Source organism: Alosa pseudoharengus, unplaced genomic scaffold (genome assembly GCF_046254945.1).
Source record: "Alosa pseudoharengus isolate Yale_2024_CS ecotype anadromous, Long Island Sound unplaced genomic scaffold, YU_APseudo_1.1 YU_APseudo_1.1_scf_17, whole genome shotgun sequence".
In the NCBI taxonomy this organism is placed as follows: Eukaryota; Metazoa; Chordata; class Actinopteri; order Clupeiformes; family Clupeidae; genus Alosa; species Alosa pseudoharengus.
This window is the reverse complement of record NW_027468640.1, coordinates 8,621,708-8,648,562: the sequence shown is the minus strand read 5'-3', so window position 1 is coordinate 8,648,562 and position 26,855 is coordinate 8,621,708. Positions and strand designations below refer to the sequence as shown.

At 39.0% G+C, this 26,855-nt stretch overlaps 2 protein-coding genes across 2 annotated transcripts in view; both read left to right on the top strand.

Moving 5' to 3' along the window:
- LOC143127196 (C-type mannose receptor 2-like) overlaps window positions 1-26,855 on the top strand; it is a 110,768-nt gene that overhangs the window by 79,638 nt on the left and 4,275 nt on the right. The gene's annotated exons all lie outside the window — the stretch shown is intronic.
- LOC143127819 (C-type mannose receptor 2-like) lies at window positions 13,752-20,820 on the top strand. The gene is made up of 5 exons (XM_076289536.1): window positions 13,752-13,851; window positions 14,747-15,136; window positions 16,004-16,330; window positions 19,962-20,309; window positions 20,492-20,820. Exons 1-5 carry the CDS (start codon window positions 13,752-13,754, stop codon window positions 20,503-20,505), a joined length of 1,179 nt encoding a protein of 392 aa, XP_076145651.1. The 3' UTR covers window positions 20,506-20,820.

Sequence of the window (26,855 nt, the reverse complement as noted above, 5' to 3'; positions counted from 1 at the left end):
TGCTAAAAATGATTAGCTAAGTTAGCTAAGTCACATGGTTAGCATAGTTAGCATGCTAACATGTTAGCATGCTAGTTAGCATTTTTTATAAAACTGTTAAAAATGATTAGCTAAGTTAGCTAAGTCACATGGTTAGCATAGTTAGCATGCTAGCATGTTAGCATGCTACTTAGCATTTTTAGCAAAACTGCTAAAAATGATTAGCTAAGTTAGCTAAGTCACATGGTTAGCATAGTTAGCATGCTAACATGTTAGCATGCTAGTTAGCATTTTTTGCAAAACTGCTAAAAATGATTAGCTAAGTTAGCTAAGTCACATGGTTAGCATAGTTAGCATGTTAATTAACATAGTTATCATAACTAATAAAATGATTAGCTAGGTTAGCTAAGTCATATGATTAGCATAGTTAACATTTTAACATTGGTAGCATGCTAGTTAGCATAGTAACTTGGTTAACATTATTATCTTTGTTAACATAGTTAGCATAACTATTAGAAAACATTGGAGCCATTCCAACTGTTAGTTATCGTCAACTATCTGCCTAAATAATTTAACCATTTCAATTATCAACCTATTTAACTGTTTAGTCATTCCAACTATATTAAACCTTATCTACCAAGCAAATAATTTAACCATATGAACTCATCATATTTTTGCATTTTCATGCACTGTATTTCCTTCAGGAAATGCTTTTCTAGTTATTATTATTCTTCTTCTAACGCACTTAATGCAGCTTCAACCGTTTAACGTAGAAACTTCATTCAAACTATGTTACGTAGGTCTTACTTAGGACATGTGAGCTTTGTATTTTTCAACTTTGTAACTTTTATACTTTTTAAACTATTAATTAAAAACTAATCAAAATTTCCCCATTGACTTAACATTATGATTATGACATCACAATACGGCAGTTAAGCAATTAGAATCCTATGGCAGGTGTTCGGGCCACCTGGACCAACTGCCATTCTCAGGCTTTAAGCATACAAACTGGCCCTATTAAGACTACACATCCTGTCCAACTGCTTCTTCTGCCAAAAACTGTTTCAAAATAAAAGTCATCACTACAATATTTCACTGTTAAACAATTTAACCCTTTAAACTAATGAACTTTTTAACTGTTCAGCCATTGTAACTGTTACTTGTCATCAACTATGACTCCTACCCACTGTAGCTAGTTAGCTAAGTTAGCTAAGTAACTTGGTTAGCATAGTTAGCATGCTAGCATGTTAGCATGCTAGTTAGCATGCTAGTTAGCATTTTTAGCAAAACTGCTAAAAATGATTAGCTAAGTTAGCTAAGTCACATGGTTAGCATAGTTAGCATGCTAACATGTTAGCATGCTAGTTAGCATTTTTTACAACACTGCTAAAAATGATTAGCTAAGTTAGCTAAGTCACATGGTTAGCATAGTTAGCATGCTAGCATGTTAGCATGCTAGTTAGCATTTTTTACAAAACTGCTAAAAATGATTAGCTAAGTTAGCTAAGTCACATGGTTAACATAGTTAGCATGCTAACATGTTAGCATGCTAGTTAGCATTTTTTATAAAACTGCTAAAAATGATTAGCAAAGTTAACTAAGTCACATGGTTAACATAATTAGCATGTTAGCATGCTAATTAGCATAGTTATCATAACTAATACAAATTATTAGCTAGGTTAGCTAAGTCATATGGTTAGCATAGTTAACATTTTAATATTGTTAGCATGCTAGTTAGCGTAGTTACTTGGTTAGCATTATTATCTTTAACATAGTTAGCATAACTACTAGCAAACATTGGAGCCATTCCAACTGTTAGTTATCATCAACTATCTGCCTAAATAATTTAACCATTTCAATTATCAACCTATTTAACTGTTCAGTCATTCCAACTATAGTAAACCTTATCTACCAAGCAAATAATTTAACCATATGAACTCATCATATTTTTGCATTTTCATGCACTATATTTCCTTCAGGAAATGCTTTTCTAGTTCTTCTTCTTCTTCTAACGCGCTTAATACAGCTTCAACCGTTTAACGTAGAAACTTCATTCAAACTGCGTTGCGTAGGTCTTACTTATGACATGGGTGCTATGTATTTTTCATCTTTGTAACTTTTATACTTTTTAAACTATTAATTAAAAACTAATCAAAATTTCCCCATTGACTTAACATTATGATTATGACATCACAATACGGCCGTTAAGCAATTAGAATCCTATGGCAGGTGTTCGGGCCACCTGCATCAACTGCCAGTCTCAGGCTTTAAGCATACAAACTGGCCCTATTAAGACTACACATCCTGTTCAACTGCTTCCTCTGCCAAAAACTGTTTCAAAATAAAAGTCCTCACTACAATATTTCACTGTTAAACAATTTAACCCTTTAAACTACTGAACTTTTTAACTGTTCAGCCATTGTAACTGTTACTTGTCATCAACTATGACTCCTACCCACTGTAGCTAGTTAGCTAAGTTAGCTAAGTAACTTGGTTAGCATAGTTAGCATGCTAGCATGTTAGCATGCTAGTTAGCATTTTTAGCAAAACTGCTAAAAACGATTAGCTAAGTTAGCTAAGTAACATGGTTAGCATAGTTAGCATGCTAACATGTTAGCATGCTAACATGCTAGTTAGCATTTTTAGCAAAACTGCTAAAAATGATTAGCTAAGTTAGCTAAGTCACATGGTTAGCATAGTTAGCATGCTAGCATGTTAGCATGCTAGTTAGCATTTTTAGCAAAACTGCTAAAAATGATTAGCTAAGTTAGCTAAGTCACATGGTTAGCATAGTTAGCATGCTAACATGTTAGCATGCTAGTTAGCATTTTTTGTAAAACTGCTAAAAATGATTACCTAAGTTAGCTAAGTCAAATGGTTAGCATATTTAGCATGCTAGCATGTTAGCATGCTAGTTAGCATTTTTAGCAAAACTGCTAAAAATGATTAGCTAAGTTAGCTAAGTCACGTGGTTAGCATAATTAGCATGTTAACATGCTAGTTAGCATAGTTAGCATAACTAATAAAAAGATTAGCTAGGTTAGCTAAGTCATATGGTTAGCATAGTTAACATTTTAACATTGTTAACATGCTAGTTAGCATAGTTACTTGGTTAGCATTATTATCTTTGTTAACATAGTAAGCATAACTACTAGCAAACATTGGAGCCATTCCAACTGTTAGTTATCGTCAACTATCTGCCTAAAAATTTAACCATTTCAATTATCAACCTATTTAACTGTTCAGTCATTCCAACTATAGTAAACCTTATCTACCAAGCAAATAATTTAACCATTTAAACTATCCACCTATTTAACTGTTCAGTCATTCCAACTATATTAAACCTCATCTACCTAGTTCAGTCATTCCAACTATATTAAACCTCATCTACCTAGTTCAGTCATTTGAACTATATTAAACCTCATCATGTTGGTTGCCAATTAGCACATCATCTGTTTTAACAATATATTTCACACAATATGTTTTGCATTTTCATGCACTGGTAATTCCCTGGAATTGCGTTTTCTAGTTCTTATTCTTCTTCTAACGCGCTTAATGCAGCTTCAACCGTTTAACGTAGAAACTTCATTCAAACTATGTTACGTAGGTCTTACTTAGGACATGGGTGCTATGTATTTTTCAGCTTTGTAACTTTTATACTTTTTAAACTATTAATTAAAAACTAATCAAAATTTCCCCATAGACTTAACATGGGCTGATGACATCACAATAGAGCCGTTAAGCAATTAGAATCCTATGGCAGGTGTTCGGGCCAGCTGCATCAACTGCCAGTCTCAGGCTTTAAGCATACAAACTGGACCTATTAAGACTACAAGCATGCTAGTTAGCATTTTTTGCAAAACTGCTAAAAATGATTAGCTAAGTTAGCTAAGTCACATGGTTAGCATAGTTAGCATGCTAACATGTTAGCATGCTAGTTAGCATTTTTTATAAAACTGCTAAAAATGATTAGCTAAGTTAGCTAAGTCACATGGTTAGCATAGTTAGCATGCTAGCATGTTAGCATGCTAGTTAGCATTTTTTGCAAAACTGCTAAAAATGATTAGCTAAGTTAGCTAAGTCACATGGTTAGCATAGTTAGCATGCTAGCATGTTAGCATGCTAGTTAGCATTTTTTAGCAAAACTGCTAAAAATGATTAGCTAAGTTAGCTAAGTCACATGGTTAGCATAGTTAGCATGCTAGCATGTTAGCATGCTAGTTAGCATTTTTTAGCAAAACTGCTAAAAATGATTAGCTAAGTTAGCTAAGTCACATGGTTAGCATAGTTAGCATGCTAGCATGTTAGCATGCTAGTTAGCATTACTGTTAAAAATGATTAGCGAAGTTAACTAAGTCACATGGTTAACATAATTAGCATGTTAGCATGCTAATTAGCATAGTTATCATAACTAATACAAATTATTAGCTAGGTTAGCTAAGTCATATGGTTAGCATAGTTAACATTTTAATATTGTTAGCATGCTAGTTAGCGTAGTTACTTGGTTAACATTATTATCTTTAACATAGTTAGCATAACTACTAGCAAACATTGGAGCCATTCCAATTGTTAGTTATCGTCAACTATCTGCCTAAATAATTTAACCATTTCAATTATCAACCTATTTAACTGTTCAGTCATTCCAACTATAGTAAACCTTATCTACCAAGCAAATAATTTAACCATATGAACTCATCATATTTTTGCATTTTCATGCACTGTATTTCCTTCAGGAAATGCTTTTCTAGTTCTTATTCTTATTCTTCTTCTAACGCACTTAATGCAGCTTCAACCGTTTAACGTAGAAACTTCATTCAAACTATGTTACGTAGGTCTTACTTAGGACATGGGTGCTATGTATTTTTCAGCTTTGTAACTTTTATACTTTTTAAACTATTAATTAAAAACTAATCAAAATTTCCCCATTGACTTAACATTATGATTATGACATCACAATACGGCCGTTAAGCAATTAGAATCCTATGGCAGGTGTTCGGGCCACCTGTTTCAACTGCCATTCTCAGGCTTTAAGCATACAAACTGGCCCTATTAAGACTACACATCCTGTTAAACTGCTTCCTCTGCCAGAAACTGTTTCAAAATAAAAGTCCTCACTACAATATTTCACTGAAACAATTTAACCCTTTAAACTACTGAACTTTTTAACTGTTCAGCCATTGTAACTGTTACTTGTCATCAATTATGACTCCTACCCACTGTAGCTAGTTAGCATGGTTAGCATAGTTAGCATACTAGCATGTTAGCATTTTTAGCAAAACTGCTAAAAATGATTAGCTAAGTTAGCTAAGTCACATGGTTAGCATAATTAGCATGCTAGCATGTTAGCATGCTAGTTAGCATTTTTTTAAAAACTGCTAAAAATGATTAGCTAAGTTAGCTAAGTCACATGGTTAGCATAGTTAGCATGCTAACATGTTAGCATGCTAGTTAGCATTTTTAACAAAACTGCTAAAAATGATTAGCTAAGTTAGCTAAGTCACATGGTTAGCATAGTTAGCATGTTAGCATGCTAGTTAGCATTATTAGCAAAACTGCTAAAAATAATTAGCTAAGTTAGCTAAGTCACATGGTTAGCATAGTTAGCATGTTAGCATGCTAATTAGCATAGTTATCATAACTAATAAAAATGATTAGCTAGGTTAGCTAAGTCATATGATTAGCATAGTTAACATTTTAACATTGGTAGCATGCTAGTTAGCATAGTAACTTGGTTAGCATTATTATCTTTGTTAACATAGTTAGCATAACTACTAGAAAACATTGGAGCCATTCCAACTGTTAGTTATCATCAACTATCTGCCTAAATAATTTAACCATTTCAATTATCAACCTATTTAACTGTTTAGTCATTTAGCATGCTAGTTAGCATTTTTAGTAAAACTGCTAAAAATGATTAGCTAAGTTAGCTAAGTCACATGGTTAGCATAGTTAGCATGCTAGCATGTTAGCATGTTAGTTAGCATTTTTAGCAAAACTAGCAAATAATTTAACCTTTTAAACTATCCACCTATTTACTGTTCAGTCATTCCAACTATATTAAACCTCATCTATCTAGCAAATAATTTAACCTTTTAAACTATCCACCTATTTAACTGTTCAGTCATTCCAACTATATTAAACCTCATCTACCTAGCAACCAATATAGTTTTTTTTTACTCTGTATGATATTTTACATCATATTTTTTGCATTTTCATGCACTGTATTTCCTTCAGGAAATGCTTTTCTAGTCTAGTTCTTATTCTTCCTTCTAACGCGTTTAATGCAGCTTCAACCGTTTAACGTAGAAACTTCATTCAAACTATGTTACGTAGGTCTTACTTAGGACATGGGTGCTATGTATTTTTCAACTTTGTAACTTTTATACTTTTTAAACTATTAATTAAAAACTATCAAAATTTCCCCATTGACTTAACATTATGATTATGACATCACAATACGGCCGTTAAGCAATTAGAATCCTATGGCAGGTGTTCGGGCCAGCTGCATCAACTGCCAGTCTCAGGCTTTAAGCATACAAACTGGCCCTATTAAGACTACACATCCTGTTCAACTGCTTCCTCTGCCAAAAACTGTTTCAAAATAAAAGTCCTCACTACAATATTTCACTGTTAAACAATTTAACCCTTTAAACTACTGAACTTTTTAACTGTTCAGCCATTGTAACTGTTACTTGTCATCAACTATGACTCCTACCCACTGTAGCTAGTTAGCTAAGTTAGCTAAGTAACTTGGTTAGCATAGTTAGCATGTTAGCATGCTAGTTAGGAAGCTAGTTAGCATTTTTAGCAAAACTGTTAAAAATGATTAGCTAAGTTAGCTAAGTCACATGGTTAGCATAGTTAGCATGCTAGCATGTTAGCATGCTAGTTAGCATTTTTTACAAAACTGCTAAAAATGATTAGCTAATTTAGCTAAGTCACATGGTTAGCATAGTTAGCATGCTAACATGTTAGCATGCTAGTTAGCATTTTTTGCAAAACTGCTAAAAATGGTTAGCTAAGTCACATGGTTAGCATAGTTAGCATGCTAACATGTTAGCATGCTAGTTACCATTTTTAGCAAAACTGCTAAAAATGATTAGCTAAGTTAGCTAAGTCACATGGTTAGCATAGTTAGCATGCTAGCATGTTAGCATGCTAGTTAGCATTTTTTACAAAACTGCTAAAAATGATTAGCTAATTTAGCTAAGTCACATGGTTAGCATAGTTAGCATGCTAACATGTTAGCATGCTAGTTAGCATTTTTTGCAAAACTGCTAAAAATGGTTAGCTAAGTCACATGGTTAGCATAGTTAGCATGCTAACATGTTAGCATGCTAGTTACCATTTTTAGCAAAACTGCTAAAAATGATTAGCTAAGTTAGCTAAGTCACATGGTTAGCATAGTTAGCATGCTAACATGTTAGCATGCTAGTTAACATTTTTAGCAAAACTGCTGAAAATGATTAGCTAAGTTAGCTAAGTCACATGGTTAGCATAGTTAGCATGCTAGCATGTTAGCATGCTAGTTAGCATTACTATTAAAAATGATTAGCGAAGTTAGCTAAGTCACATGGTTAACATAATTAGCATGTTAGCATGCTAATTAGCATAGTTATCATAACTAATACAAATTATTAGCTAGGTTAGCTAAGTCATATGGTTAGCATAGTTAACATTTTAATATTGTTAGCATGCTAGTTAGCGTAGTTACTTGGTTAGCATTATTATCTTTAACATAGTTAGCATAACTACTAGCAAACATTGGAGCCATTCCAATTGTTAGTTATCGTCAACTATCTGCCTAAATAATTTAACCATTTCAATTATCAACCTATTTAACTGTTCAGTCATTCCAACTATAGTAAACCTTATCTACCAAGCAAATAATTTAACCATATGACCTCATCATATTTTTGCATTTTCATGCACTGTATTTCCTTCAGGAAATGCTTTTCTAGTTATTATTATTCCGCTTACCACTTTTTCTAGACGCAATTTCTCTTGAACAGTTTAACTTAGAAACTTCATTCAAACTTTGTAACGTAGGTATTCAAACGGACAAAGCTGCTATGTATTTTTCATCTGTAACTTTTATACTTTTTAAACTATTAAAGAAAAACTTTTTAAAATTCCCCATAGACTTAACATTGCCGATTATGACATCATAATACGGCCATTAAGCAATTAGAATCCTATGGCAGGTGTTCAGGCCACCTGGATCTCAACTGCCAGTCTCAGGCTTTAAGCATACAAACTGGCCCTATTAAGACTACACATCCTGTTCAACTGCTTCCTCTGCCAAAAACTGTTTCAAAATAAAAGTCCTCACTACAATATTTCACTGTTAAACAATTTAACCCTTTAAACTACTGAACTTTTTAACTGTTTAGCCATTGTAACTGTTACTTGTCATCAACTATGACTCCTACCCACTGTAGCTAGTTAGCATGGTTAGCATAGTTAGCATGCTAGCATGTTAGCATGCTAGTTAGCATTTTTAGCAAAATTACTATAAATGATTAGCTAAGTTAGCTAAGTCATATGGTTAGCATAGTTAGCATGCTAGCATGTTAGCATGCTAGTTAGCATTTTTTGCAAAACTGCTAAAAATGGTTAGCTAAGTCACATGGTTAGCATAGTTAGCATGCTAACATGTTAGCATGCTAGTTACCATTTTTAGCAAAACTGCTAAAAATGATTAGCTAAGTTAGCTAAGTCACATGGTTAGCATAGTTAGCATGCTAACATGTTAGCATGCTAGTTAACATTTTTAGCAAAACTGCTGAAAATGATTAGCTAAGTTAGCTAAGTCACATGGTTAGCATAGTTAGCATGCTAGCATGTTAGCATGCTAGTTAGCATTACTATTAAAAATGATTAGCGAAGTTAGCTAAGTCACATGGTTAACATAATTAGCATGTTAGCATGCTAATTAGCATAGTTATCATAACTAATACAAATTATTAGCTAGGTTAGCTAAGTCATATGGTTAGCATAGTTAACATTTTAATATTGTTAGCATGCTAGTTAGCGTAGTTACTTGGTTAGCATTATTATCTTTAACATAGTTAGCATAACTACTAGCAAACATTGGAGCCATTCCAATTGTTAGTTATCGTCAACTATCTGCCTAAATAATTTAACCATTTCAATTATCAACCTATTTAACTGTTCAGTCATTCCAACTATAGTAAACCTTATCTACCAAGCAAATAATTTAACCATATGACCTCATCATATTTTTGCATTTTCATGCACTGTATTTCCTTCAGGAAATGCTTTTCTAGTTATTATTATTCCGCTTACCACTTTTTCTAGACGCAATTTCTCTTGAACAGTTTAACTTAGAAACTTCATTCAAACTTTGTAACGTAGGTATTCAAACGGACAAAGCTGCTATGTATTTTTCATCTGTAACTTTTATACTTTTTAAACTATTAAAGAAAAACTTTTTAAAATTCCCCATAGACTTAACATTGCCGATTATGACATCATAATACGGCCATTAAGCAATTAGAATCCTATGGCAGGTGTTCAGGCCACCTGGATCTCAACTGCCAGTCTCAGGCTTTAAGCATACAAACTGGCCCTATTAAGACTACACATCCTGTTCAACTGCTTCCTCTGCCAAAAACTGTTTCAAAATAAAAGTCCTCACTACAATATTTCACTGTTAAACAATTTAACCCTTTAAACTACTGAACTTTTTAACTGTTTAGCCATTGTAACTGTTACTTGTCATCAACTATGACTCCTACCCACTGTAGCTAGTTAGCATGGTTAGCATAGTTAGCATGCTAGCATGTTAGCATGCTAGTTAGCATTTTTAGCAAAATTACTATAAATGATTAGCTAAGTTAGCTAAGTCATATGGTTAGCATAGTTAGCATGCTAGCATGTTAGCATGCTAGTTAGCATTTTTAGCCAAACTGCTAAAAATGATTAGCTAAGTCACATGGTTAACATATTTAGCATGCTAGCAAGTTAGCATGCTAGCATGTTAGCATGCTAGTTAGCATTTTTAGCAAAATTACTAAAAATGATTAGCTAAGTTAGCTAAGTCACATGGTTAGCGTAGTTAGCATGCTAGTTAGCATAGTTGCTAAAATTATTAGCTAAGTTAGCTAAGTAACATGGTTAACATAGTTAGCATGCTAACATTGTTAGCATAGTTAGCATGTTTAGTAAAACTGCTAGAAAATGTTAGTTAAGTTAGCTAAGTAACATGGTTAGCATGCTAGCACTGCTATAAAACATTAGCTAAGTAGCATGGTTAAAAGAATTAAAAATCTTAGCATAACTGCTAGCAAACATTAGAGCCGTTCAAACTTTTAGTTATCGTCAAATATCTACCTATGCACAGCCATTAAACTATTTGAATATCAACATTCATTAAACTGCTAGAAAACGTTAGCTAAGTAGCATGGTTAGCAGGTTAGCATTGCTAGCACTGCTATAAAACATTAGCTAAGTAGCATGGTTAGCATAGTTAAAAATCTTAGCATAACTGCTAGTGAACATTAGAGCCACTCCAACTTTCAGTTATCGTCAAATATCTACCTATGCACAGCCATTAAACTATTTGAATATCAATATTCATTCAACTTCCAGTCTGTCAACAACTTTTAAACTATTTACCTTCAACTTTTAAACGGTCTACTTTTAAACTATCATTAAACTATCTATTAAACTAGCTGTCTATCAACAACTTTTAAACTATCTACTGTCTATCAACAACTTTTAAACTATCTACATTCAACTTTTAAACAGTCTACTTTTAAACTATCAACTTTTATTAAGCTATGCAACCATCATGTCTATCCTAGCATCACCGTAGTAACCATCTCTTTATTATCTGTTTTAACTATACATGATATTTTACATCACAACTAGCATTTTCATGCACTGGTAATTCCTTGGAATTGCATTTCTAGTTATATTTCAAGATTCCAATCTATCCCACCTAAATATGAAAAGTTATTTCTACTGACATGCTTCCTGGTGAAAAAAACAAATGGTTTCCTTTGATAAGGCTGACATAAGAGACATAGGCTATGCATTATACTTTCCCAGACAAAAACAAGATATAGGATGTATAGATTACAATGGCAAATTCAAGGTCTCAAAGGGTTAATGCTTCTTTCCATTTTTTTTTTATAATTAGTGAGTGAGTGCACCCCCCCCCCAATCTCACTCCAAGCTGAGCTCAAAACTTTAGAACCCTGCCCCAGTATGCTGCTCTTATTCAATTGATGCAAGTTATGGTGTAACACCAGAGACTTTCTAATGTGGAGACACAGCACTGAAAAAATCCTCCATAGAAATGCATGGGGCTAGTTTGCAACGCCAATATGGCCGTTGTCTACACATATCCCACCCCTTCCTTGGCAAAATGTCGACATGTGTATACATTGAGCGAATCATGTGGTGTGAGTTGACTACTTTGAGCCAATTATGTGCTGTGTTGTGCAGACATTGTGCCAATCATGTGTTGTGAACTCGACACTGGAGCACGGTTGGTGTGGTGAAGCCTTGCGCACGCGCATTTCTGCTGAATAGGATGCCCGATGAGTACCCAAAAAGCGTTGCAATATGGCCGCCGAGTGGAGGGACATGCCTAAAAGGACTTTGGTAACACTAGCTCGCTAGCTGTTTTTTTTTTTTTTTTTTTTGGTCTCGGTCTTGGTCTCGGTCTCGTCTCGACTTTGTCTTGGTCTTGACTCAGTCTGTCTTGGCCTTGGTCTCGTCTTGGTCTCGGTCTTGATACCCTCTGGTCTTGGTAGTGTCTTGGTCTCGGTTTAGGCGGTCTTGACTACAAGTCTAGCAAATAGACGAAATAACTTTAAAAAAAAAAAAAGAAAATCCCGCAGGTCACCGGCCCACATGTGGACCGGCCCACCGGGCATTTGCCCGGTTGTACAGATTACCAGTCCGAGCCTGGGTGTTTCAAAATATCTGGAAACTTTCCGGAACTCTGAATGGCAGAGGATAGCTACAGATCATCAGACAACACAATCATTGTAGGCTGCATTATGGGCCATAATTTATGGCTTTGTCAATCAACATAGAAGAGGTGAAGCGCAAGTTCAACAGCAAACAGGACTTTTCAGCACGTATCAAACCATGTAGGCTAGCCCAATGAACGCCTATGTAAATAGACAAAACACTCACATCAAAGCAGGGTGACTTCTTCAGATTTGCGAGTGCTGTCAAATTGATACAGTTTGCTCATATAGTCTAGTGGTGTGGTGGTGGTGAAGTGTCATGCTGCGTTCAAGAGCGTAGTGTAGGTCTACGTCCCGTAGTAGGCTATATTTGAATTTAAGGTCTTTAATGGTAAGAGATCGCACAGGGATGGATAATGAGCGGTTGTTTAAGATTAAATTACAGATATTCAGATACAGATATTCAGATATGAGAGACCCCCTCAGGTTTTTGACTTTGTTGCTTTCATGGGAGCCAGTCTATGGGAGCTCGGCTCCCTCTGGCTCCCACGTAATTCGAGCCCTGGTGTTTGTGTTGTGCGGTTTGTGTGCATGTCCTCTCTCTCTCTGTCTGTGTGTATATACAGCACCCTCCACATTTATTGGCACCCCTGGTAAAGAGTAAAAAGGGGTGTAAAGAAATACTTCTGTTATGTTGTGACACTGCCACATTAGTTTAGGTGCCATTACAATTCATCAAGAAGGAATTTAAACATTACATGGGTTACATACATTACCAGTCAAAGGTTTGGGGTCACTTAGAAATGTCCATTCCACTCCATTATAGTCAGAATACCAGCTGAGATCAGTTGCATTCTTTTTTTTAATCAGGACAGCAGTTTTCAGATTACATTATGTGGGTTCTCAAATGTTGTAGAAAGAAATGGCTGATCTTTAATGCAATATGTACATTGCCCATTATCAGCAACCATTCATCCAGTGTTCCAAAGGCACATTCTGTTTACTAATCTGATATCATTTTAAAAGGCTAACTGAGAAAACATTGGAGAACCCTTTTTACCCTTGAAGGTAGCAATTTATTAAAAGAAAAAATTCTCATAAAGAAATAAATATTATTTTATAAATATTATTGGCACCCCTTTATGTACACCCCATTCACACACAGTGAAACCCAGCTTTAGGGATCGGGTCTGATGGGAGGATGAAGACGGCACTGTGAAACCCAGCTTTAGGGATAGGGTCTGATGGGAGGATGAAGACGGCACGCTGAAGAATAATCAGTAATCGCTCCACCTGTGACCCTGTACAATACACGCTTCTCTTCTCGCACGGCTGTAGTGAGAACACAAGTCGTTTGATTAGCGGGTTGGAGAAGGTCCGGGGGGGGGGGACTTACCTCCTTATTTGTATACATATTTGAATTCCATGTTCCAGCTTAACGAGCCCTCTCTCCCACTGCAGTCCTCTGATGAGCGTCTGCTGTGTCGACCATCCGTTAGCGCTAAGAGGTCACAGTCAAGATTCTCTTCCTCTGTGATTCCACAGAATGGGTTACCTAATATTATATTCTTCTCGTCATATTATTCTTATAATATTCGTTCTTGTGATAGGTTTGGGGACTTTCAGGAAATCGTTCAGGAAACTCACCAGTTCACCTTGCCCTTAATTAATTAATTAAGTGAAAGGTGAACAGATTAACTGATTCATTCTCTTACATAGTTATGGTTTGTATGTGTGTGATATTTTATTCCTCTTGATGCAAACTAAGTTTCATGAAATTCTGTTAATCAGGGGCACTGCAATTTATATTTGATATGAGTTATGATGTCAAATGGTCAAAACAACTGGCTCCACACCATCATCTACAGGACAACAGAGGAAATGACAACACACAACAATCATTGCGCAACCAAGGGTACAGAATGTAAGGGTAGATATGTAGAGATGAGAAATTGAGAAGGGTCATTTATTTTCTGCTGAAAGATTATGCAGGGATGAACGGTGCTCATATTATTTACTGCTATGCATTTCCTGCCAGAATTACACATAATAGAAACTAGATGCACCGTATAGCGGTACAAAATATGACCGTCGCCCAGTCCAGTCCACGAAAATAAATCACGCTTGTCAAGTTGTCTCCATATCCTACTCCATCCTAGACTGGAAATCTAGTCCCAAATCTACAAAGATTTGGATCTGGCTATGAGTAATGAAAATGTCCCAACTTGATGGACGGCACCAAGCATGCATTTGAAAATATCACTGCACACAATTGGATAACACTACGACCAGTGTTTACTGATTGATTCCGGACTTCGATGTCGCAGCGCTGTTGTCATCTGTTTAGCTCGCCTCTGGCCTACATATCATATACACCGATGTGATTGGTGCAGCCAAAAAAATCCTTTTGACAATCCCTATATGATCCCTGACATAATAAACACATGACTAAAACATGGCATACAGTATTCTGTGGCAAAAAAATGGCAGAAATGTAGATGGCTAAAATGTGGCAAAATGTAAGGACAACACAGGAGGGATAGCTGTATAACCTGACTCTAAGCCGTATAAGCACATTGTTTGCGTGTGTGCATGTTATTATAATGTAAATTGTGATCTGTTGTGATTATCAGCAAAGTGTCTTTTATTCACTGTAAAAATTCAGAATGTAACAGTTTACTTAGTGTCCTGATAGCGGCTGATACTGGCATGCATAAAAACATGTGTTTGTATGTGAATGTGTGTGTGTGTTTGTGTGTGTGTGTGCGTGTGTGTGTGTGTGTGTGTGTGTGTGTGTGTGTACTCCTCTCTCCTCTCAGGTCTCAGCCGTCTCTCCTCCTCTGTGCCATGTCAGTTCCATGTGGTGAAGGAACAGAAGAACTGGACAGAAGCTCAGCAGTACTGCAGAGAGGAGTTCACTGACCTCGCCACCATAGACAACATGACAGAGATGGAGAAGGTGAAGAGCTTGATCAATGAAGCAGGTGCTGGAAATACGTGGATTGGGCTGAAGAAGGGAAGCAGTCCTAAGTGGCAGTGGTCTCTGGCTGACAGGGATTTCTACAGAGAGAATGAATCAGAGTTCACGAACTGGGCTTCAAACCAAAACAATGGAGGTGCTGAAGAAGAGTGTGTGGCTATGAAACATGCAAATGGAGAATGGTGTGATGACAAGTGTAGTGACAGCGATTCCTTCATCTGCTATGATGGTGAGAATCCAACTTCTTTCATTCAGAACAAGGTTATTCATTCACTCAGCAATACATGCATCCAAACTGTGCAGATCTAAGAATGATGACGTGTGTCAGGGGCGCCTGCAGGAATTAATGCTATTGTATACACACCCACCCCCCCCCCCCCCTGCAATGACCTATTCATTTGGACAACTTGATACAGCCCTATACAGGCTAAAGTTACCTTGTTTTGTCTAACGTACCGTGACGTCTGGATTTAAACAGCTGTAATGCAGTCTAATGTTCTGACAAGCACACCAATTGCCTACCTTGTTCTTGCCCATCTGGAATAACTCCTCTAGCTTTGCTGCCTCCATACTTTCTGTTTTCGTTGTTTGTGATGATGAGTATTGAGTTAGTGAATTAGCTCAACATTGTGTGCTGATAACCATATATAGCCGAGTAAAAGAAAACAACAAGTAGCCTAGTTGCGTGCCTGCGTGCGTATTCTGTCTCCTGCTCAAACAAAATGCGTGCGCGTTAATTTTGATAACGTGTTCACTAAGTTACGTAATATAAAATTGTAAATAGCCTGATGGCATGCAGCTAATGGGATACTGTGCATAGTTGGGAAGGTATGGTGGGCCAATTTAGTGTGAATACACATTACACACACACAAGGGAAATTTTCTCTCGTTGTTGAGTAGCCTGATGGTACGCACAGTGCGTACGGACGTACACCTGCAGGCGTGCCTGACGTGTGTAATGACCTGATGTACACTGACGTAAATTCCGACTCACTCATGGATAGAGGCAGCCATACTATGCGACTGTTTGTTACACTCACACTAGTTCAGACTGTAAAGCTGTGCTGATTCTCCGTTGACCCATGCATTACCACAGGGGGAAACTCCACACATCCCTATGTGCTGGTTACTGAGGAGAAGAACTGGGCAGATGCTCAGAAATACTGCAGAGAGAACCACACAGACCTGGCCAGTGTGAGGAATCAGACAGAGAACGACCAGATAGAGGAAGTTAGAGGAGATACATCTGCCTGGATCGGCCTGTTCAGAGATGCCTGGGAGTGGTCAGATGGCAGCAGCTCCTCATTCCGCCACTGGAACACTGGAGAACCCAATAATCCGGGTGTGGCATGCACTCAAATTATATCCGGTTGGTGGATCGATGCAGGATGTCACCATCGTGGTCACTTCATCTGCTATGAAGGTGAGTCACTGTCATGACCTGCTGATGCTCCTGAGCAGATGTGCTGATGCCCTTAAGATGGTGGAGTGGGCCTGCTATCTCAGGGCCTAGTGGATTTATTTCTGTAATGGTGGTACTAGCTCCTAATGGTGGTCCTCTCTGTGATGGTGTCTCTGTAATGGTGGTACTAGCTCCTTAATGGTGGTCCTCTCTGTGATGGTACTGTCTCTGTAATGGTGGTACTAGTGTCGTGGAAAATGTCCACTTCCGAATCCAATTTGCCAATTAACAATTACCACTTGACTATTTAGTAATTTAGCACTCTGGAACAAGGCGTCCGAAGGAGACAATGTAGACAGAAGACTTTCTGAAGACTGTTGATCTTTATTCTCCATATTGCAATGATAGTACAGCCTAACCAAAGTCCAGACCAACCATCAAAGCAATAGGGAGGAGATGTCATCAGCTGGGGCCCCCGACGAAATCTGCCTACGGAGGGCTATACACTATATTTTATACCCCTTGGCCCTCGAGAAGTGCCACCCTCTCACGTCATCCCCAAAAACACCTTTCAGCAATCAGCATTAAGCAGGGTCGCTTACATTGGTGGAAACCATCTTCCCATCATGCATAAAACTATATGCAAACCTGTCTAATGCATAGGAAACATATGTAAAATAGAGGTTTTCTGGTTCTTTCCAGTTTGGGGAAATAGGGCCTTCTTATCTGATTCTCTTCCTAGCTGGACAGGCCCTAAATCATAAGACACAGCGGCCTCCTACTCCCTGTCCTGTCCGGTGCTCACCAGCTGGATAACACCCCCTTCCCTTGACCATGTAAGGAGGAGATGCTCCTCATCCTGGTACCCCCAGTACTTTTCCACTCACCTCACTCCTCTGATAGTTGGTCTGGCCTACACAAGATACAATGACCTCACCCTGCTCACAGCACATGCAGTGACATAAAAACGTATGACACTCATGACTACATTCTTCTAAAACATGAAAACCCATGCAATATTATAAACCCTTATGAAACCCCTGATTACATCCCTTTAAATCATGAAAATCCACCATACTAGCTCCTAATGGTGGTCCTCTCTGTGATGGTGTCTCTGTAATGGTGGTACTAGCTCCTAATGGTGGTTCTCTCTGTGATGGTGTCTCTGTAATGGTGGTACTAGCTCCTAATGGTGGTCCTCTCTGTGATGGCACTGTCTCTGTAATGGTGGTACTAGCTCCTAATGGTGGTGCCCTCTATTATGATGTTGTCTCTGTAATGGTGGTACTACATGTAGCTCCTAATGGTGGTGTCCTCTATTATGAGGTTGTCTCTGTAATGGTGGTACTAGCTCCTAATGGTGGTGCCCTCTATTATGATGTTGTCTCTGTAATGGTGGTACTAGCTCCTAATGGTGGTGCCCTCTATTATGATGTTGTCTCTGTAATGGTGGTACTACATGTAGCTCCTAATGGCGGTCCTCTCTGGTACTGCCTCTCTCATACATTTATATACATTTATTCATTTGGTGGATGCCCAAAGCGACTTACAGCAATGGAATAACATTTAGGCTATTAACATTTAAGCATTTTTAGGTTTAAGCTACAGAGCTACACTACATCAATGGAATAAAATGTAAGCTATGAACATTTTAAGATTCAAACTTTTAAACTACAGGGCTACAGTGTTAGAATATCGTGTATGTTCGAAACGGGTAAAGTTGCTGCCTTTTAAGATATCTAACTGGGGAGCAAGGCAGCAAGTGCGGTTCGAAATATCTTAGAATTCCCAAATAACAGTCATTTTTGGAGGCAGCATCGATGCACACTTCATGCTCCCTCCTACCCATAATCCCTTGCGGCAACGTCTGAAACAGCTGTGAAACATGGCGGATGACATCGGTAATGGCTGCTGAATCTGTTTAAAATGTCATTTGTGTGACCTTATTTTGCTTAGATTTGTAGATTAGAGATGAGAAATAAACAATTTACTATCTGATTATGTCATTGTTGTAACCATTAATAGCGTCTGGTCTGATATATCTGCCGGCCGTAAAACTAATTTATACCGTTAGCCTGCTAGCTTACGTAAGCTAATTTAGTTTAACGTCAGGCCTTTGCTAACGTCATACCGTAGTGTTAACCAGTGGCGTCGTTAGACCTGGGAATTCGGGGCTATAGCCCCGGATCCTCTGGGGATAGCCCCGGATCTATGGACCGTCAACAACAACAACAAAAACTCTAATCGTGAATGAAATAAATAGCCCCGTAGAAGAGGCTTTTGTGTTTTGTGTCCATTGTGTGCATTAACAGCAGCGCAAGAAAATCTGACGTGATCTGGGCAGGTTTAGAATCATTTGTTGCACAATGTTGCAATTTCAATTCTCCTCTACGCTATTACGCATTGCTGTTTCGTGCTTCTACTAACTAGCCTTAGCGAAATAAGTGTACAGAAGGACAAATGGATATTAGAAGTTTATTTAGAGAAAAAAATGGCAGAGCAGGGACAAGAAGCGGAAACTCACAGTGTGTCATCATCTCCCGCAACCCAGGAGGACATTTCGATCAGCTCAGTTTCAATATATCGTGATTAAGGCTACTATTGAATCACATGCGCAGTAAATATGGTAAACCTGACCTCGTTTGAGGGGGCTTCCAAGCAATGCATGTTGGGCTTGATTTTGACAGAATGAACTTTTTCTTTAGGCAAAAGTTCGTGATAGCCTACACAACCCAAATGCATTGCTTTCAAGGCACCCATAGCCCATTAATTGAAGGGGATGACGTCCAAATGTTTATCCCGAGACGAACGCTTACACCTGCACTTGATAGAGGTGCATGACGATGTTTATTCTACAGGCTATTTTAATGTCATATTTTGGGTGTTGTATGTGGTGCACTTTGGCAGAAGAGACGTTCTCCTTACACGGGCTTTAAACATCAAAATATTCAGAATGCCGTGACGTGAGTCACTACAATTGCCTTCCTTTTAATTCTCATAGTAGGTTAAAATTGCATGTTCATCAGCCCGATTTTCAAAATCTCTCGGGGGAGAAACTCCCGAACCCCCGGACAAAAACATCTCTAACTTCTGGGCTCTAGCCCCAAATGTTTGAAATAGCTAGCAACGCCCCTGGTGTTAACCAAAGATTCTAGAGGGCTACGCTCATTTTTAAAAGATGCATTTAATCCAAAGTCATGTCTAGTGAGACAGCTCTCTATGTAGGGAGGGAGGCAGTAGGCAGCTGTCTCCCGTTTCGAACACACCCATCATTTAACTACAGTGCAGAGGAGAATATAGCTATGAGTTATCGCTGTATCAGTAAATACTAGTGCTAGAGGATAGGAGTGCCTACATATTAAGTACTAATAGAAGTATGGAGGAGGAGAAGAGGGGATAGAGAAGAGAAGGGAGGGAAGTGGAGTGGGAGGAGGGAAGAGAGTGTGGAAAATGGTGTGTGAGTGTGAGGTGTGGATGTCAGAAGCTTTTAACATAAGCTTTTATGAGTTATTGTGTGCAGACCCAGCACTCTTGTCACTTTTCGTCACTCAGCACATTTAGATACTGCAGATAAAATGAGAATCTTAGAAGGACTCCAGCACTGAGCAGTAATCAGTATTCTCTCACTGTATCTCTCATATTTTCCCTCCAGACAAGCTGGTTCTGGTCCATGAGAATAAGACCTGGAGAGAGGCTCTGCAGTACTGCCGAGAGCACCATGTGGACCTGGTGTCTGTGACGTCCGAGCGGGTCCAGCGCTGGGTGAGTGAGCGGGCTAAAGGAGCCTCCACTGCTCACGTGTGGCTGGGCCTGCTCCACTCCTACGGCGTGGGCTGGTACTGGGTCTGTGGACAGACCGTCTGCTACAGCAACTGGACCCAAGGGCACGACCAAGCGGGGTCCTTCCAACAAAGAGTCGGGGCAGTGGAGTCTGGAGGGGGGCTGTGGGTCAGCAACCTGACTAAGACAGACAAACTCAACTTCATCTGCACCACTGAGGGTGAGTCTTTGCTCATTATGGACATGAGTGTGTGTGTGTGTGTGTCTGTGTGTGTGTGTGTGTGTGTGGGGGGGGGGGGTCTTCTGATACAAATGAATACACACTGGCTACTACACACTTCAGTCTAATTGTGTGTGTGTGTGTGTGTGTGTGTGTGTGTGTGTGTTCACCTCCTCTTACAGAGTGGTGTGACTGAATCCTTCTCAGTCCAGAGCAGCCTTGGAGAAACTCCTCAGGGTCCTCCCGCTCCCATTCATCTTCACTACTCATTTCATCATAAGCAACTTTACAACTATATACAATTTCATATGTTACTACCATTGGGTCATTCCACGTCAATTCAACCAGGGCCCACGCACTTAGGTCTTACAAAATTCTGAAAAAATTACCAGGTGTACCCAGGAGACACACTATAAAATTACTTTTATGTAAGATCAATACTTTCCAAGATACAGCCAGTTTTACGGGGGGAGGGGGGTGTCGATTTTGTTTGGCCTCTTATTTTTGTCAAAGTTCACAAGCCCATAGCGCAATATAGGAGGCTCAAATTTTGCATGCTGGTACATAAATAGGAATAGTATATAGCAAAATTGTCACGTTTGGTCTGGATGATCCTGCTTGGTCATAGCTGTCCCTCACAGTTGATAAAAATGTTATTGGAGTTTTTGGCTGGGCTCTGTTTAGGCCTTCAGAAGACATATTTGTACTCAACATAGGCTCTTGATTTATGTTCCTTATTGAGGTAAGCAGAAACACTCTCACAAAAAGCAATGAACAGAAAATAAATTCCTTCAGGGTCTGAACAGCAGACCTCACAAGTTTGTAAAAAATCATTTTGGTTCTCATTTTCAGAGCACCCAAACACCTTGTGGGAATATACAAAGATTTTTTAAATATTTTTCTCTTTATTCTCCATGATCCCTTCTTTTTAAAAACAACAATTTGACTTGTCTTATGCAAATATTTTCCACCCTGAAGTTACCACAGTGCCACCTGTGGTTGTATAGAGTAACCTGTGGAATGACCCCATTATATTTCCTTTTTGGAAATCAGAAATTGATATAGTTCAATACTGCAATTTTAATGTGTTGTGTTTGTTAGCAATGATGTCATGTTTTGACAGCACAAAAGTACAGTCAACTTTGTCAAGTGTAGAGTTCTGTGGTGAATGTTTGCTGTTCCTGACCTGATGTACCTAGCTATTTCTGATGAGCGTGATTAACCTTTCTAATCCACTATGTTAAATATACAAATGGGCTAGTGTGCTGACTCCTAATAAAAATGACTTTGATCAGTTTGATGATTGTCTATATTCTTGTACATCATTTGAGAAACAGCCCTGCTGAAAAAAACAGCCTGACCAGCTTAAGGTGGCTTGCTGGTTGACCAGCTTGTTTGATATGATGGTTGACCAGCTAGACCAGCAAAACTCTTGAGAAAACATACCTTCAGCTGGTTTACCCAGCTTACAATGATAATTCAGCTGGTTTTGCTTGTCGTACCACCTCAAGCTGGTCATTTGAGCTGGTGTTGCTGGTCTATGTTGCCGGTTTAACTGGCCATGCCAGCTTATGTTGGTCATTCTAGCAAACCAGCATGACCATCTTACACCAACAATGTCAAGATTGGCAGGCTGGTCACCAGCATGACCATCTTACACCAGCTGTATTATCCCACATGACAGGCTGGTCACACCAGCATGTCCGCTGAAGGGCGCGGGAACGTTCTCTGTGGACATTCCCTAACAGAACATTCAGAAAGTTCCTTCACGGTCAAATCTTTGGTTACAGGAATGTCTACAATATGGAAAAGGTTTATATGAGTAAAAACTATATTAGGCCAGGTGGGCACAGTGAATGCTTTGATTTGGTAGATATTTACCGTTTACAGTGGTTTTACAGTCTGCCCTGCATATATCTGATCTGATTATATTCACTTATCCACACTGTTATTATACGTAGGCTATGTGCTTACCTCGTACTATCTGCTGATTTCAGACACTTTCATTCACCACAGCTCATCCATGAAGATAATTACTAAATGTATCAGCTGAATTTTTATACTGGGTTAGATCTAGTAGTTTCATACATTTATGATGTCTTTTTAACTAATTAAATCAATTTTAATGGGCAAATCCCATAATTTTGTTTCTGTTTCAACCACAATAACAATAATAGCCTATAAACAAGCTTCTGACTTGCAACACAGGCTGGGAAGCAAATAAAGCTAAATTACGATGTGTTGCAATAGGCGGGTCAATATATATTTAAAAAAAACACCTAACCTCAAAAAAATTGATTGCTTCATTGCCGGGATCATTGGGTATAACGCTTATGTATGTATATGCCAGGTAGCTCATGGTGCAGACTATGTGCTCTATGGTATTAGAGAGTTGTTTGAGTCATAGTGTGATATTGTTTTGTTTCATTATAGCCTTGCCACTTCAACCATCTCCAGCCGATGTCCTCCGCTGTTGGACCATGTGCTTGATGTCAGAATGGGCACTGCTGTTTTGCTTTGTGTCTTGCTTCCATGCTCGTTGCAATTTTATGTCTGTCCTTATTATGACCGCCGTGCAGCGAAGCGGTTTAGTCAGGTGGGTGCAGAGTCAGACCCAGCATCACTTTGTATGCAGGCATTAGTGACTTGAATTTGATGCAGGCGGCTAAGGGTAGCCAGTGGAGCTCCATGAACAGCAGGGTAACATGTGCCCTTCTTGGATGACTGAAGACCAGACAGGCTGCAGCGTTCTGCACCATCTGTAATGGTTCCACCACAAGCACAAGCTGCAACGTTCTGCACCATCTGTAACGGTTCCACCACAAGTACAAGCTGCAGCGTTCTGCACCATCTGTAACGGTTCCACCACAAGCACAAGCTGAAAGGCCCGTAATAAGGGCGTTGTAGTAGTCAATGCTAGAGATGACCCAGGTTTGTACTAGCAGCTGAGTGGCGTGTAGGGTTGATTAGGTTTTCTAATTTGATATGTAAAATGTACAAATGAGCTACTAGGCTAATAAACATACTTTGATCAGCATGATGTGCACAGGTGAGTGTGAGAACTGTGTGTGAGTGCGCGTGTGCATGTTGGTGCATTTGCACATAATTTGGTTATACATTTTGGGCTTGTTTTGTGAACAGAACTTCTGCTGTTGGCATCTGCTTCTGGCGCATGTCTCTATGCAAATACTGAAGAGACAGAACACTAATTTCATATTTCATAACTCTTACATCACATCCATTGCGGGCATCTGTGGCCTAACGGTAAGGGAATCGGACTTGTGACTGAAGGGTGGCCAGTTCAATCCCCGACTGGTAGGAAACATGTGGGTGGGGGCAGTGACTGAACAGCACTCTCCCACATCCATATCCACGCATGAGGTGCCCTTGAGCAAGGCACCTAACCCCCAACTGCTCTGGGTGCCTAGAGCTGCCTGCTGCTCTGGTTGTGTATGTGTGCTCCTAGTGTACTCACTGCTCTGAGGGTGTGTGTGTGTGTGTTTGAATGGGTGTACACTGTGTGTTGTACACTACCCCCGGATGTGTAAAATGCAGAGCACAAATTTCCCCTTTTGACCCCTTGGGGATCAATAAAAGTATCTCTATCTATCTATCATATCTCCTGGGCTTTAGCACTTCACTGGATGCATCAAGTCCACATCTCCTGGGCTTTATCAAAGTCTCAGTGTTTCTTCACTGGATGCAGCCTCACAACTTTAACTTACATACATACAGGATCACTGCAGTCATCTCCCACTCTAAATGTAAATGTCTGTGTGAAGTGGAGGAAATTCTGCTCTGGGTAAACAACTGTCTGTGACAAGAGATCGCTTTATGTGATATCTGACTGGGGCAGTTTGGGGGAAACCCCGGGAAAAAAGCGGGGCATTAACAGGAAGGAACGGGGTGGACACGGGGCAGAAGGCAGCAGAGTCCAGCAGAGACGACATCACACAGGTAGGTCATGCTCCGGAGATGCGCATTGGACCCTTTACGGTCTTTTATGAATATGGGTTATAAATAACCCAAACGCAACCTGGCTCTGTGTCCTTTATGAATATGGGTTATAAATTACCCAAACGCAACCTGGCTGTGTGTCTTTTGCATAGATATTCAGACTTCAATAATGTAAAAACAAATCATACAATATCTGAAAATTTAAATGCAGGTATTTTGGCGATATTGTCTTTCTGCTGTTCTTTCAAAATTCCATGGTTATGATTATGATATAATAATGAGAATATCACCAGTTCAGCAATGATCACTCATTGTCCTGTGATCAGGTGAACAGTGAAATGTTTAGTCAGAGAGAGATGATTGTTTTTCCATTTTGTTCCAGTCATGGATCACTCAGGATGCTTCCTCCTGCTCTTCCTAGGTACCGTATATGCACCTGTGTGTGTGTGTGTTTGTGTGTGTGTGTGTGTATTTGGGTGTTTTGTGTTGAGAAGGTCCTGTGATATGAGTGCTTGTGCTGTGCTGTTTGTGTGTGTGTCCTCTCTCTCTTTCTCTGTCTGTGTGTATACACAACACCCTCCACATTTATTGGCACCCCTGGTAAAGAGTAAAAAGGGGTAAAGAAATACTTCTTTTGTGTTGTGACACTGCCACATTAGTTTAGGTGCCATTACAATTCATCAAGAAGGAATTTAAATATTACATGGGTTACATAGCCTACATTACCGGTCAACAGTTTGGGGTCACTTAGAAATTTCCATTCCATTCCGTTATAGTCAGAATACCAGCTGAGATCAATTGCATTGTTTTTTAAATCAGGGCAGCAGTTTTCAGATTACATTATGTGGGTTCTCAAATGTTGTAGAAAGAAATAGCTGATCTTTAATGCAATATGTACATTGCCCATTATCAGCAACCATTCATCCAGTGTTCCAAAGGCACATTCTGTTTACTAATCTGATATCATTTTAAAAGGCTAACTGAGAAAACATTGGAGAACCCTTTTTACCCTTGAAGGTAGCAATTTATTAAAATAAAAAAATTCTCATAAAGAAATAAATATTATTTTATAAATATTATTGGCACCCCTTTATGTATACCCCATTCACACACAGTGAAACCCAGCTTTAGGGATAGGGTCTTATGGGAGGATGAAGACTGCACTGTGAAACCCAGCTTTAGGGATAGGGTCTTATGGGAGGATGAAGACGACACAGTGAAACCCAGCTTTAGGGATAGGGTCTGATGGGAGGATGAAGACGACACAGTGAAACCCAGCTTTAGGGATAGGGTCTGATGGGAGGATGAAGACGGCACTGTGAAACCCAGCTTTAGGGATATGGTCTGATGGGAGGATGAAGACGGCACGCTGAAGAATAATCAGTAATCGCTCCACCTGTGACCCTGTACAATACACGCTTCTCTTCTCGCACGGCTGTAGTGAGAACACAAGTCGTTTGATTAGCGGGTTGGAGAAGGTCCGGGGGGGGGGGGGGGGGGGGGGGGACTTACCTCCTTATTTGTATACATATTTGAATTCCATGTTCCAGCTTAACGAGCCCTCTCTCCCACTGCAGTCCTCTAATGAGCGTCTGCTGTGTCGACCATCCGTTAGCGCTAAGAGGTCACAGTCAAGATTCTCTTCCTCTGTGATTCCACAGAATGGGTTACCTAATATTATATTCTTCTCGTGATATTATTCTTATAATATTCGTTCTTGTGATAGGTTTGGGGACTTTCAGGAAATCGTTCAGGAAACTCACCAGTTCACCTTGCCCTTAATTAATTAATTAAGTGAAAGGTGAACAGATTAACTGATTCATTCTCTTACATAGTTATGGTTTGTATGTGTGTGATATTTTATTCCTCTTGATGCAAACTAAGTTTCATGAAATTCTGTTAATCAGGGGCACTGCAATTTATATTTGATATGAGTTATGATGTCAAATGGTCAAAACAACTGGCTCCACACCACCATCTACAGGACAACAGAGGAAATGACAACCACTCACTCACACACACACACACACACACACACACACAACAATCATTGCGCAACCAAGGGTACAGAATGTAAGGGTAGATATGTAGAGATGAGAAATTGAGAAGGGTCATTTATTTTCTGCTGAAAGATTATGCAGGGATGAACGGTGCTCATATTATTTACTGCTATGCATTTCCTGCCAGAATTACACATAATAGAAACTAGATGCACCGTATAGCGGTACAAAATATGACCGTCGCCCAGTCCAGTCCACGAAAATAAATCACGCTTGTCAAGTTGTCTCCATATCCTACTCCATCCTAGACTGGAAATCTAGTCCCAAATCTACAAAGATTTGGATCTGGCTATGAGTAATGAAAATGGCCCAACTTGATGGACGGCACCAAGCATGCATTTGAAAATATCACTGCACACAATTGGATAACACTACGACCAGTGTTTACTGATTGATTCCGGACTTCGATGTCGCAGCGCTGTTGTCATCTGTTTAGCTCGCCTGTGGCCTACATATCAGATACACCGATGTGATTGGTGCAGCCAAAAAAATCCTTTTGACAATCCCTATATGATCCCTGACATAATAA

Coding starts and splice junctions, on each gene's coding strand:
- LOC143127819 (XM_076289536.1), top strand. CDS start 13,752: ATGTCAAATGGTCAAAACAACTGGCTCCACACCATCATCTACAGGACA. Junction 15,137..16,003: donor TTCCTTCATCTGCTATGATG/GTGAGAATCCAA, acceptor GCATTACCACAG/GGGGAAACTCCACACATCCC. Junction 16,331..19,961: donor TCACTTCATCTGCTATGAAG/GTGAGTCACTGT, acceptor TTTTCCCTCCAG/ACAAGCTGGTTCTGGTCCAT.